General features: G+C 42.0%; 1 protein-coding gene across 1 annotated transcript in view; it reads right to left on the minus strand.

Annotated features, from left to right (window-relative positions):
• LOC134345925 (mucin-2-like) overlaps positions 1-13,474 on the minus strand; it is a 69,910-nt gene that overhangs the window by 25,427 nt on the left and 31,009 nt on the right. Inside the window, exons 2-3 of the mRNA XM_063047277.1 lie at positions 9,425-9,520; positions 629-721 (exon numbers count right to left, since the gene is read on the minus strand). Of these exons, the coding sequence (XP_062903347.1) occupies positions 629-721; positions 9,425-9,520 (189 nt within the window). The remainder of the gene's footprint in view (positions 1-628; positions 722-9,424; positions 9,521-13,474) is intronic.

The following is a 13,474-nucleotide window of genomic DNA, read 5'->3' on the forward strand; positions in this document are numbered from 1 at the left end:
CTCTTTCAAAGATATATGCAGCTTGAATGCTGGGATGTCTGATAAAATGTGAAAACTTATTATCGATCTACATATATAAATGGGAAGTACTGTTTCTACATCTAATAATTGTCTCTGTTGCAACAGAAAGCAGGAAAATTGTTGTAGAAATGGACAAAATGAAGAACAATAAACTTAAGAAAGGTTTTGAGAGGGCATTGCAGTTCTGATAGAACTATTTGCAATGAATTTCAAGCATAATAGCGGTATTCAAAATCTTTCTGTCTTCATACCACAAAAACAGTTCATGTATTCTGAAGTAGAAAAGACTGGACTTCAACAAACTTTAAAAGAATTGTGAATATGTATTTCAATCCACAATGCAATTTGTCTTGAATCTCTATATGGATTAGATTTCTGACACATCTAGCTACTTCCTGATATTCAAAGGTGATTAAATTTCTTGTGATTTATTTCAGCTGTGTTAAATATCCTTTCAAATGAAGAATTGGCTGGATTTTCATCACTATGTATTTTGATAGCTTACTATATTGGTTATAAGTAAAGGAAGAATTTTTGACATCTCAGCTTTTTTTAGATTAGGAGGTATTTCTTGCTATTATGTGAAAAGTTGTTGCATGGATGTTACCTGCCCCAGCTGATGTTGACACCGTTGTAGAAGTGCTCGTCGTACTTGGCTCTGTGGATGTGCTTTCTACTGTGGTTATGGAAGTGGTCGAAGCTAGGAATTAAAAAAAAAAGTACTTATGCTAAAGACTGCATGCTGAGTCTTAATCTAATTAATTCAAAAGCATTTTCTCTGAGGCCTGAACTTATTCATTTAATTCATATCCTTCAACGAAGCTATCACTACCATCAGTCTTGTGGGTAATGATGCCATCAAGGTAGTGCTCTTTTTCAACAATCTGTTCTGCCTTGATATGGAAAGTGATCAACACAATGGATAGACATGAATAACTACATTGATTCTGGGCAGAATTTTATTGTTTTCTTTAGAGATCCATCAGATGCTCTGGAACATTCCCAAAGGAATATTTGAACATTGATGATGTTCAACTGCAAATTGAATTTGCCTTGAACTCTATTGGAGTACTTGAGCAGGCAAAATTATCAAACATGTTCTATCTCGTGTGTCCTTTCTTCATTTATCATAAGAATATCTCAGAAACAGAGTCTTGTGTGTGTTGTCTTCCCTGTTATTCGACATCTGTCATTATGCTCTTTCAAAGTTATACGCAGCTTGAATGCTGGAATCTCAGATAAAATGTGAAAACATAACATAGATGCCCATATATAAAAGGGAAGTAACTGTTTCTACATCCAATGATTCTTTATTGAAACAGGAAGCAGGAACTTTGCTGTGGAAATTGACAAAATGAAGAAGACTGAAGTTATCCAAAAAACACATTTTGGAGAGGGCTTTGCAGTTCTGATAGTAGTTTTTGCAATGAACTTGAAGCATTATGGAGGTATTCAAAATATTTCTCTACTCATACCCCCAAAAGAGATCATGTATTCTGGAGTAGAAAAGACTGGACTTCAACAAACTTTAAAAGAATTGTGAATATGAATTTCAATCTACATTGGCGCACTGTTTTAAATCTCAGTACGCATTAGGTTTCTGACATATCGAGCTACTTCCCAGCTCTCAAAGGTGATTGATTTTCTTGAGATTTATTTCAGCAATGTTAAATATCCTTTCAAATGAAGAATTTGGCTGGATTTTCATCACTATGTATTTTGATAGCTACTGTATTGGTTATTAGTAAAGGAAGTCTAAGGAAGTCAATTTCATTCACACCCTTCAACGGAACTATAACTAGCAACAGGCCTGCTTATAATGATGTGATGAAGCTACTGCTCTTTTCCAACAATCTATTCTGCCTTGATATAAAAAGTTGGCAACACAATGGACAGACAAAATATTTACATAGTTTCTGGGCAGAATATTATTGTTTTCTTTAAAGATCCGTCATGTGATCTGAAATGATCCCAAAGGAATATTTGATCATTGATAGTGTTCAACTGCAAATTGAATTTGCCTTGAGCTCTGTTCGAGAAATTGAGCAGGCAAATTTATCAAACGTGGTCTATTTCTTGTCTCCTCTCTTCATTTATCATAAGAATATCTCAGAATCGGATATGGATGCTGTGTTATCTTCCCTGTTAATGGACATATGTCATTATGCTCTTTCAGAGATAGATGCAGCTTGAATGCTGGAATCTCAGATAAAATGTGAAAACATAACATTGATGTAGATATATAAAAGGGCAATACTGGTTCTACAGCTATTGATTGTCTCTATTAAACAGGAAGCAGGAAAATTGCTGTAGAAATGGACAAAATGAAGAACAATAAAATTACCGACAAAAACATGTTTTGTAGAGGGCATTGCAGTTCTGATAGAAATATTTGCAATGATTTCAAGCATAATAGCGGTATTCAAAATCTTTCTCTCCTCATACCCCCAAAAGAGATCATGTACAGTGGCACACAAAAGTTTGGGCACACCTGTTCAAAATTTCTGTTACTGTGAATAGTTAAGTGAGTAGAAGATGAACTGATCTCCAAAAGTCAGAAAGTTAAAGATGAAACACTCTTTTCAAGATTAGTGTGTCTTGATGTTTTGTACAATTTTAGAGTGAAAAATAAGGAAAGGAGCACCATGCAAAAGTTTGGGCACCCCAAGAGATTTGAGCTCTCAGATAACATTTACCAAGGTCTCAGACCTTAAGTAGCTTGTCAGGGCAATGACTTGTTCACAATCCTTGTTAGGAAAATCCAGGTTATGCAAATTTCAAAGCTTATAAATACCCTGACTCCTCACACGTTAGCCACAACAATCAGCAGCCATGGGCTCCTCTTCGCAGCTGCCTAGCACTCTGAAAATTAAAATAATTGATACCCACAAAGCAGCAGAAGGCTATAAAAAGGTAGCAAAGCGTTTTCAGATAGCCGTTTTTTCAGTTCATAATGTAATTAAGAAATGGCAGTTAACAGGAACGGTGGAGGTCAAGCTGAGGTCTGGAAGATCAAGAAAACTTCCAAGAGAACTGCTCGTAGGATTGCTAGAAAGGCAAATCAAAACCCCCATTTGACTGCAAAAGACCTGTAGGAAGATTTAGCAGATTCTGGAGTGGTGGTGCTCTGTTCTACGGTGCAGCGACACCTGCACAAATGTGACCTTCATGGATGAGTCATCAAATGAAAACCTTACCTGTGTCCTCACCACAAAATTCAGCATCAGTAATTTGCAAAGGAACATCCAAACAAGCCTGATGCATTTTGGAAACTAGTCCTGTGGACTGATGAAGTTAAAATAGAACTTTTTGGCTACAATGAGCAAAGGTATGTTTGGAGAAAAAAGGGTGAAGAATTTCATGAAAGGAACACCTCTTCAACTGTTAAACACGGGGGTGGATTGATCATGCTTTGGGCTTGTGTTGCAGCCAGTGGCACGGGGAACATTTCACTGGTAGAGGGAAGAATAATTTCAGTTAAATACCAGCAAATTCTGGAAGCAAACATCACACCGTCTGTAAAAAAGCTGAAGATGAAAAGAGGATGGCTTCTACAACAGGATAATGAACCTAAACACACCTCAAAATCCACAATGGACTACATCAAGAGGCGCAAACTGAAGGTTTTGCCATGGCCCTCACAGTCCCCTGATCTGAACATCATCGAGGATCTGTGGATAGACCTCAAAAGACCTATACATGCAAGACGGCCCAAGAATCTCACAGAACTAGAAGCCTTTTGTAAGGAAGAATGAGTCCCCCGAACAAGAAATGAAAGACTCTTAGCTGGCTACAAAAAGCATTTACAAGCTGTGATACTTGCCATAGGGGTGTTACTAAGTGTGGTAAACCATATTTATATGTTGTAACTGGGTTACCTGTTTGGACACGCCCCTCTGCTGACTGCCCCTGTGGCTCCTCCCAAAGACCCCTGAATAAAGGTGATTAGGCCATAGCTCCTCCTCTCAGTCCAGGGGCAGATACTCAGCATGCTGGAGGTCACATTTTACTGCTAATAAAAGCCTTTCAGTATTTACTCTGCCTCCAGTCCTTTGGAGTTATTGATGGTGCATCAATTTTATTAGCAGTAATTTTAAAGCATGGAACCCGTCCTGAGACCCGACGAGTTAGACCTCGACCCACAAATACCTGAAGCTGGAAACGCTTTCGAACTCTAGCTAGCCTGCTTAGAATCATACCTCGAGGAAATTGAAGTGACCGAGTCCACAGTGAAGCGCAGAGTTCTCCTTTCCAGAGCCAGTCCTAGGGTCTACTCGATGATCAGAGACCTGCCGAGCTACGACAGCGCGATGAGCGCCCTCAAAGGACAATACCTGCGGCCGGTAAACACCACCTATGCGCGGCTTCGCTTAGCGACGTGGCAACAGCGGCCTGGGCAATCTAGTGCTGAGTTTGTCGGGACACTACAGACGCTCGTGCGGACCTGCAGCTGCCAAGAACTGACAGCAGAACAGCATGCGGAGCTCCTAGTGAGAGACACCTTCGTCATGGGGACCAGGTCAGTGTACGTGCGCCAGTGGCTGCTGGAAAAAGCTGATTTTACCATACGTTCGGTGATCGAGCTGGCTGACACGCTGGAGGCCGCTCTGCACAACTCTGAGGCTCTCCAGGCACGCGATCCCCCGAAGCCTTGTAGGAGCTGCAGACCCTGCAACCCACTGGCGAATCGACCTCGGCTGCTGCCAGTCGCGAGTCCGCGAAGTGCTACTTCTGCGGACTGGAGATGCAGCCCCGGAAACGCTGCCCAGCCCGAGAAGCTACCCGCTCCAGCTGCGGAAAGAAGGGCGACTTTGCCAAGGTCTGTAAGTCCAAACGGCGAGCGGGACTGAGCAGCGCCACCTCCCACGGCCAACAACCAATGGGTGCTCACAGGGCACCCCACCGCACCGGACCAAGACAGCGACTCAACCCTGGCCTCTCTGATCCTCAACCAAAGCGCTCCCCAGCAGCTCACAAGGTCAATGATGGACATCCTGGTGGAGGGGCACAGGACAAGCTGCCTGTTTGACACAGGCAGCATGGAGAGTTTTATCCACCTGGACACGGTGTGGCATTGCGGACTCGCAATACGGCTGGTAAGTCAGAGGGTCGCCATGGCTTCTGGGTCGCATACAACAGACATCCGGTGGGGATGTGTAGCGACGCTAGTGGTGCAGGGCACAGAATATTGAGACTTGCCTCAACTGTGTGCCCCTGTGCTATTAGGGCTCGACTTCCAGAGCCACCTGAAAAGCGTGACAATGGAGTATGATTGGCCCCTCCCACCAATCACTGTCGTAAATCCTCAGTTTTGTAGCAATACGTCACATACCCCGCTACTGACCACCCACACACACCGACCCACACATCCCACCCAACACCATGCCAATGGCTGGACTACCGACACCACTTGCGGCCTCTCCACCCTCAAGATCCCTCCCCCACCGCTGTTCCCCAACCTGACCCCGACTGTAAACCTGTGACAACTAAAAGCAGCAGGTACAGCGCAGGGGACAGAGCCTTCATTAAGTCGGAGGTGCAGCAGCTGCTTAGGGAGGGGGTCATTGAGGTAAGCACAAGTCCTTGGAGGGCGCAGGTGGTCGTAGTTCGGAATGGGGAGAAAAATAGGATGGTCGTGGACTATAGCCAGACCATCAAGAGGCTCACACAGCTCGATGCATACCCTCTACCCCGCATCACGGATATGGTCAATCAGATAGCACAGTACAAGGTGTACTCGACCATAGACCTAAAATCTGCTTACCACCAGCTCCCCATCCGCTGGGAGGACCGCCCTTACACCGCCTTCGAGGTGGACGGCAGGCTTTATCACTTCCTGCGCATCCCCTTCAGTGTCACGAATGGTGTATCTGTCTTCCAGAGGGAAATGGACCGGATGGTGGACCAGTGCCAATAGAAGGCCACGTTCCCATATCTGGATGACATCACCATCTGCGGTCACGACTGGCAGGATCACGACAACAACCTCCAAAAATTTCTCCAAGCAGCCAAAGCTTTCTATCTCACCTATAACAAGGACAAGTGTGTGTTCGGAACCACCCGACTTCCTATCCTTGAGTGTGTCGTGGAGAATAGAGTCATTGGCCTCGACCCCGACCGTATGTGCCCCCTGTTGGATTTCCCTCTTCTCAACACCCTCAGAGCCCTCAAAAGGTGCCTGGGCTTCTTTTCATATTACGCCCAATGGGTCTCTAACTACGCAGACAAGGCCCGCCCCCTGGTCAAGTCCACCATATTCACCCTCTCAGCCAAGGCCCGTGCGGCCTTCAGCCGCATAAAAGGGGACATTGCCAAAGCAGCAATGCATGCGGTGGATGAGGCCATTCCCTTCCAAGTAGGGAGTGACGCCTCTGACTTTGCGCTGGCTGCTACCCTCGACCAGGCGGGAAGACCAGTGGCGTTCTTCTCCCGTACCCTTCAAGGCCCTGAAATTCAGCACTCCGCGGCGGAGAAAGAGGCTTAGGCCGTAGTGGAAGCTATTTGGCACTGGAGGCACTATCTCGCCGGCAAAAAGTTCACCCTGCTGACTGACCAGCACTCAGTCGCATTCATGTTTAGTAACCAACTGTGGGGGCAAAATCAAAAATGATAAAATTCTGAGGTGAAGATGAACTCTCCACCTTCAACTATGACATCTTGTACAGGCCTGGGAAGCTCAACGAGCCCTCCAATGCCCTATCCCGGGGAAAGTGCGCCAGCGCGCAGATCAACCGGCTGTACGCCCTACATCTAGATCTTTGCCACCCGGGGGTCACCCGGCTTTTCCACTTCGTGAAAGCCCGGAACCTGCCTTACCCCCTTGAGGAGATCAAGACGATGACCAGGGACTGCCAAGTCTGCGCAGAGTGCAAACCACATTTCTACCGACCTGAAAAGGCACAACTAATCAAGGCCACCCGCCCCTTTGAGTAACTGAGTGTTGATTTTAAGGGCCCCCTTCCCTCCCCTGACTGCAATGTGTACTTTCTTAACGTTATCAGTGAGTACTCGTGGTTCCCCTTCGCCATCCCCTGCCCCGATACCACTACCACGTCAGTGATAAAAGCCCTGCGCAAGCTCTTCACTCTGTTGGGATACCCATGCTATATCCACAGTGACAGAGGGTCCTCGTTTATAAGTGACGAGCTGCGCCAATATCTGCTGACTGCCCCTGTGGCTCCTCCCAAAGACCCTGAATAAAGGCGACTGGGCCATGGCTCTTCCTCTCAGTCCAGGGGCAGACATTCAGCACGCTGGAGGTCACATTTTACTGCTAATAAAAGCCTTTCAGTATTTACGTCCAGTCTTTTGGAGTTATTGATGGTGCATCACCATGCAGGGGGCCCAAACTTTTGCTTCGGGCCCTTTCCCTTTTTTCTCATTTTGAAACTGTAAAAAGTAATCTTGCTTAAAATATTAAAGAAATGTGTCATCTGAAGATTTATGCCTTTTGGAAATCAGGTCATCTTTTACTCGCTTAGCTATTCACAGTAACAAAAATTTTGACCAGGGTTGACCAAACTTTTGCATTCCACTGTATTCTCAAGTTGAAAAGACTGGACTTCAGCAAACTTTAAAAGAATTGTGAATATATATTTCAATCCACATTGCACTCTGTTATGAATCTCAGTATGGATTAGATTTCTGACATATCTAGCTACTTCCCAGCATTCAAAGGTGATTAATTTTCTTGCAATTTAGATCAGCAGTGTTAAATATCCTTTCAAATAAAGAATTTGGCTGGAATTTCATCACTATGTATTTTGATAGCTACTGTAGTGGTCAAAAATAAAGGAAGAATGTTTGGCATGTTAATTTTTTTCGATTATGAGGTACTTCTTGATATATTGTGAAGAGTTGTTGCATGGATGTTACCTGCCCCAGGTGATGTCCACACAGTTGTAGAAGGGCTTGTCATTGTACTTCGTACTGTGGACGTGCTTTCTACTGTGGTTATAGAAGTGGTCGAAGCTAGCAAATATATATAAAATAGCACTTAAGCTAAAGACAGCATGCTGAGTCCTAATTTAATTAATTCCAAATCATTTCGCTAGAAGCCTGACATTATTAATATCCCTCATATCTTTTAACAAATCTATTGATACCATCAGGGCTGTTTATAATGATGCCATCATGGTAATACTCTTTGCCAACCAACAGTTTTGCATGATACATAGCGTGCTCAGAACTATGGATAAACTTTCAAAATTGCATTGATTCTGGTGAGTTATATTGTTTGCCTTGACAATCTCTCATGTAATAGTCCCAATGGGATATCAATACAAAGATGGTGTTGAACTGCTAATTGAAATAGCGTTGGATTCTGCTGGAGAAATTCAACCCATAAAATTATCAGACATCGTCTATTCCTTGACTCTTCTATTCCTTTATCATCGGAATGTCTGCGAATTGGAGATTGCTGTTCTGTTAACTTTTATGTATTACAACAGATAGCAGCACAAGATTTGAAAGAAATTTCCCACTTGAATGCAGGAATCTCAATAAAAAGATGAAGACATAACAGCGGTATCTGTATGTAAGAGCAAGCACTGGTTCTTCATCTTCTGATTGTCTCATTTGGTAGAAAAAGCAGGATAATTGCTGCAAACACAGTCAAAATGAAGCACATAGCAGATTTGATATAATTATTTACAATGGACATCAGGCATTATTGGTGCATTGAAAATCTTTCCCTTTCTTCCCCTGAAGATTGACTATGTATTCTTGAGCAGAAAAGACTGGACTTCAACGAAATTGTTAGACATTGTGAAAATTAATTCCAATCCACTTTGGCAATCTGTGTTGAATCTCTGTATGCATTAGATTTCTGGCATAACTAACTACGTCCCGGCATTAACCAGTGTTTAATTTCTTGAGAGGTATTTTAGCAGCGATAAATATCTTAACAATAAAATTATGGCTGCATTTTCATCAGAATAAAATTACCCAAAAACACATGTTTTGGAGAAGGCATTGCAGTTCTGATAGAAATACTTGCAATGAACTTCAAGCATAATAGCGGATTTCAAAACCTTTCTCTCCTCATACCCACAAAGGAGATCATGTATTCTGGAGTAGAAAACACTGGACTTCAACAAACTTTAAAAGAATTGTGAATATGTATTTTAATCTACATTGGGAAACTGTTTTGAATCTCATTATGCATTAGATTTCTGAGATATCTAGCTACTTCCCAGCATTCAAAGGTGATTGATTTTCTTGAGATTTATTTCAGCAATGTTAAATATCCTTTCAAATGAACAATTTGGCTGGATTTTCATCACTATGTATTTTGATATCCACTGTAGTGGTCAAAAGTAAAGGGAGAATGTTTGGCATGTTAATTTTTTTGATTACGATGCATTTCTTGCTATCTTTTGAAGAGTTGTTGCATGGATGTTACCTGCCACAGGTGATGTCGACACATTTGTAGAAGGGCTCGTCATTGTACTTCGTACTGTGGACGTGCTTTTTACTGTGGTTGTAGAATTGTGCGATCCTAGGAAAGAAAATAAAATAGCACTTAAACTAAAGACAGCATGCTGAGTCCTAATTAATTAGTTCAAAAGCATGTCATCAGATGCCCGAGTTTAATAATTTCATTCACATTATTCAGTGAAACTATTACTAGCATCAGGCCTATCTACAATGATGCCATCAAAATACTGCTCTTTTCCAACAAGCTATTCTGACTTGATATGTAAAGTGATTAACACAATGGACAGGCATAAATAATTACATAGGTTCTGGGCAGAATATTATTGTTTTATTTAAAGATCCATCATGTGCTCTGGAATACTCCCAAAGGAATATTTGATCCTTGATGATATTCAATTGGAAATTGTTTTGCCTTGAGCTATGTTGGAGTACTTGAGCAGGCAAAATTCTCAAACATGTTCTATTTTGTGTCTCCTCTCTTCATTTATCGTAAGAATACTTCAGAAACAGAGTCTCACATGTGTTATTTTCCCTGTTATTGGACATATGTCTTTACTGCCGATAGGCTGGTCCTGGACTTATTTCATAATTTACTGGCATAATTTACATATTACTATTTAACTATTTATGGTTCTATGACTATTTATTATTTATGGTGCAACTGTAACGAAAACCAGTTTCCCCCTGAGATCAATAAAGTCTGACTATACTCTCCTTCAATGATATCTGCAGCTTGATTGCTGGAATCTCAGATAAAATGTGAAAACATAATAGCGATGTACACATATAAAAGGGAAGTAACTGTTTCTACATCCATTGATTCTCTATTGAAACAGGAAGCAGGAAATTTGCTGTGGAAATGGACAAAATGAAGAAGAATAAAATTACCCAAAAAACATGTTTTGGAGAGAGAATTGCAGTTCTGATAGTACACTTTGCAATGAACTTCAAGCATTATATTGGTATTCAAAATCTTTCTCTCTTCATACCCCCAAAAGAGATCATGTATTCTGGAGTAGAAAAGACTGGACTTCAACAAACTTTAAAAGAATTGTGAATATGTATTTCAATCTACATTGGCAAACTGCTTTGAATCTCATTGCGCATTAGATTTCTGACATATCTAGCTACTTCCCAGCATTCAAAGGTGATTGATTTTCCTAAGATTTATTTCAGCAATGTTAAATATCCTTTCAACTGAAGAATTTGGCTGGATTTTCATCACTATGTATTTTGATAGCTACTGTATTGGTTATTAGTAAAGGAAGAATTTTTGATATCTCAGTTTTATTTTAGATTAGGAGGTATTTCTTGCTATTTTGTGAAGAGTTGTTGCATGGATGTTACCTGCCCCGGGTGATGTCAACATAGTTGTAGAAGGGTGCATCATTGTACTTGGTACTGTGTATGTGCTTTCTACTGTGGTTGTAGATGTGATCGAAGCTAGGAAATATTTTTAAAAAGCACTAAAGCTGAAGACAGCATGCTGAGTCCTAATCTAATTAATTCAAAATCATTGCACCAGAAGCCTGACATTATAAATATCCTACATACCTTTTAACAAATCTATTGTTACCATCAGGACTGTTTATAATGATGCCATCGTGGTACTACGTTTTGCAACTAATGGTTTTGCATGATACATAATTTGCTCAGAACAATGGATAAACTTTCAAAGTTGCATTGATTTTGGTGAGATATTATTGTTTGCCTTGATGATCGCTCATGTAATAGTCCTAATGGAATATTAATACAATGGTGGCATTGAACTGGAAATTGATATAGCGTTGGATTCTGTTGGAGAAATTCAGCCCATAAAATTATCAGACATCGTCTATTCCTTGACTGTTCTATTCCTTTATCACCGAAATGTCTCTGAAATGGAGATTGCTGCTCTGTTAGCTTTTCAGTATTAGGACAGATGGCAGCACAAGATTTGAAAGAGATTTCCCACTTGAATGCAGGAATCTCAATTAAAAGATGAAAACATAACATTGATATTTGTATGTAAAAGCAAGCACTGGTTCTGCATCTATTGATTTTCTCATTTTGTAGAAAAAGCAGGATAAATTGCTGCAAACACAGTCAAAATGAAGTGCATAGCAGATTTGATATAATTGTTTACAATGGACATCAGTCATTAATGGTGTATTGAAAATCTTCCCCTGAAAATTGGCTATGTATTCTTGAGCACAAAAGACTGGACTTCAATGAAATTATTAGACATTTTCAGGACAAATATCCTCAGGACAAATATTACCACCGTAGAAACACTGAAATTATTACTGGTGACATTGAGTTTCCCAAATGAAGGCGCATCATTGGTACAGCAAGTGACATCTGAGTAATTGCCCGAGTTTGGACTTAGTATTCTTAGTATTTGCAGTGTAATTAAATTATTGGGTTGATTACTGTAGTGACTGATTTTTTTAATGTGTGATCAGTCAATTGAGCATGAAAATGATCGGCTGGAAATTGTTCTCTGTAGGTCACCAATTACTGCAGTCTGATGTGTCATTCTTGTGACTGGAGAGGAGCTGGTAAAATTTGATCTTTTTAGTAATGCTTGAACTGTTCTCATCACAAATAATTCTCCTGGCTGTATTGCGCTGATTGTAGAAAACTGAAGTGAAGGATTATTTGGCTAATTGGGGAAATTTTGCAGAAATGATGATAAAATGTCATCTATTCAATTTTGTTAATAAGTATATTTGTAGGAAGACTGAGCAGTGGATCCTGGTGTTGTATATGTATGCCTGTTGGTTCCTAGCAAGTGGCAGTTCTGGAGACTGTGGTAGTAGACGTACTTGCTCTGAACATGAAGATGAAAGAATACTGCAGCATCTATGCATGTGAAAAGCAACATGAGATTCTGGAACACACATCGAAGTTGCTGGTGAACGCAACAGGCCAGGCAGCATCTCTAGGAAGAGGTACAGTCGACGTTTCGGGCTGAGACCCTTCGTCAGGACTAAGTAAAGGAAGCGCTAGTAAAAGATTTGAAAGTGAGAGGGGGAGGGGGAGATCCAAAATGATAGGAGAAGACAGGAGGGGGAGGAATGGAGCCGAGAGCTGGACCGGTGATTGGCAAAAGGGATATGAGAGGAACATGGGACAGGAGGCCCAGGGAGGAAAAGGGGGAGGGGGGGAAAAAACCCAGAGGATGGGCAAGTCACAGGGACAGAAGGAGAAAAAGGAGAGAGAGAGAAAGAATGTGTATATAAATAAATATTAGATGGGGTACGAGGGGGAGGTGGGGCATTAGCGGGAGTTAGAGAAGTCAATGTTCATGCCATCAGGTTGGAGGCTACCCAGATGGAATATAAGGTGTTGTTCCTCCAACCTGAGTGTGGCTTCATCCTTACAGTAGAGGAGGCTGTGGATAGACATATCAGAATGGGAATGGGATGTGGAATTAAAATGTGTGGCCACTGGGAGATCCTGATTTCTCTGGTGGACAGAGCGTAGATGTTCAGCAAAACAATCTCCCAGTCTGTGTCGGGTCTCGCCAATATATAGAAGGCCACATCGGGAGCACCAGATGCAGTATATCACCCCAGCCGACTCACAGGTGAAGTGTCGCCTCACCTGGAAGGACTGTCTGGGGCCCTGAATGGTGGTAAGGGAGGAACTGTAAGGGCATGTGTAGCACTTGTTCCACTTATAAGGATAAGTGCCAGGAGAGAGATCATTGGGGAGGGATGGGGGGACGAATGGACAAGGGAGTCACGTAGGGAGTGATCCCTGCGGAAAGCAGGGGGGGAGGGAAAGATGTGCTTAGTGGTGGGATTTTGTTGGAGATGGCGGAAGTTACGGAGAATTATATGTTGGACCCGGAGGCTGGTGGGGTGGTAGGTGAGGACAAGGGGAACCCTATTCCTAGTGGGGTGGTGGGAGGATGGAGTGAGAGCAGATGTGCGTGAAATGGGGGAGATGCGTTTGAGAGCAGAGTTAATGGTGGAGGAAGGGAAGCCCCTTTCTTTAAAAAAGGAGGACATCTCCGTCATCCTGGAAT

Source organism: Mobula hypostoma, chromosome 4 (assembly GCF_963921235.1).
Source record: "Mobula hypostoma chromosome 4, sMobHyp1.1, whole genome shotgun sequence".
NCBI classification, from domain to species: domain Eukaryota; kingdom Metazoa; phylum Chordata; class Chondrichthyes; order Myliobatiformes; family Myliobatidae; genus Mobula; species Mobula hypostoma.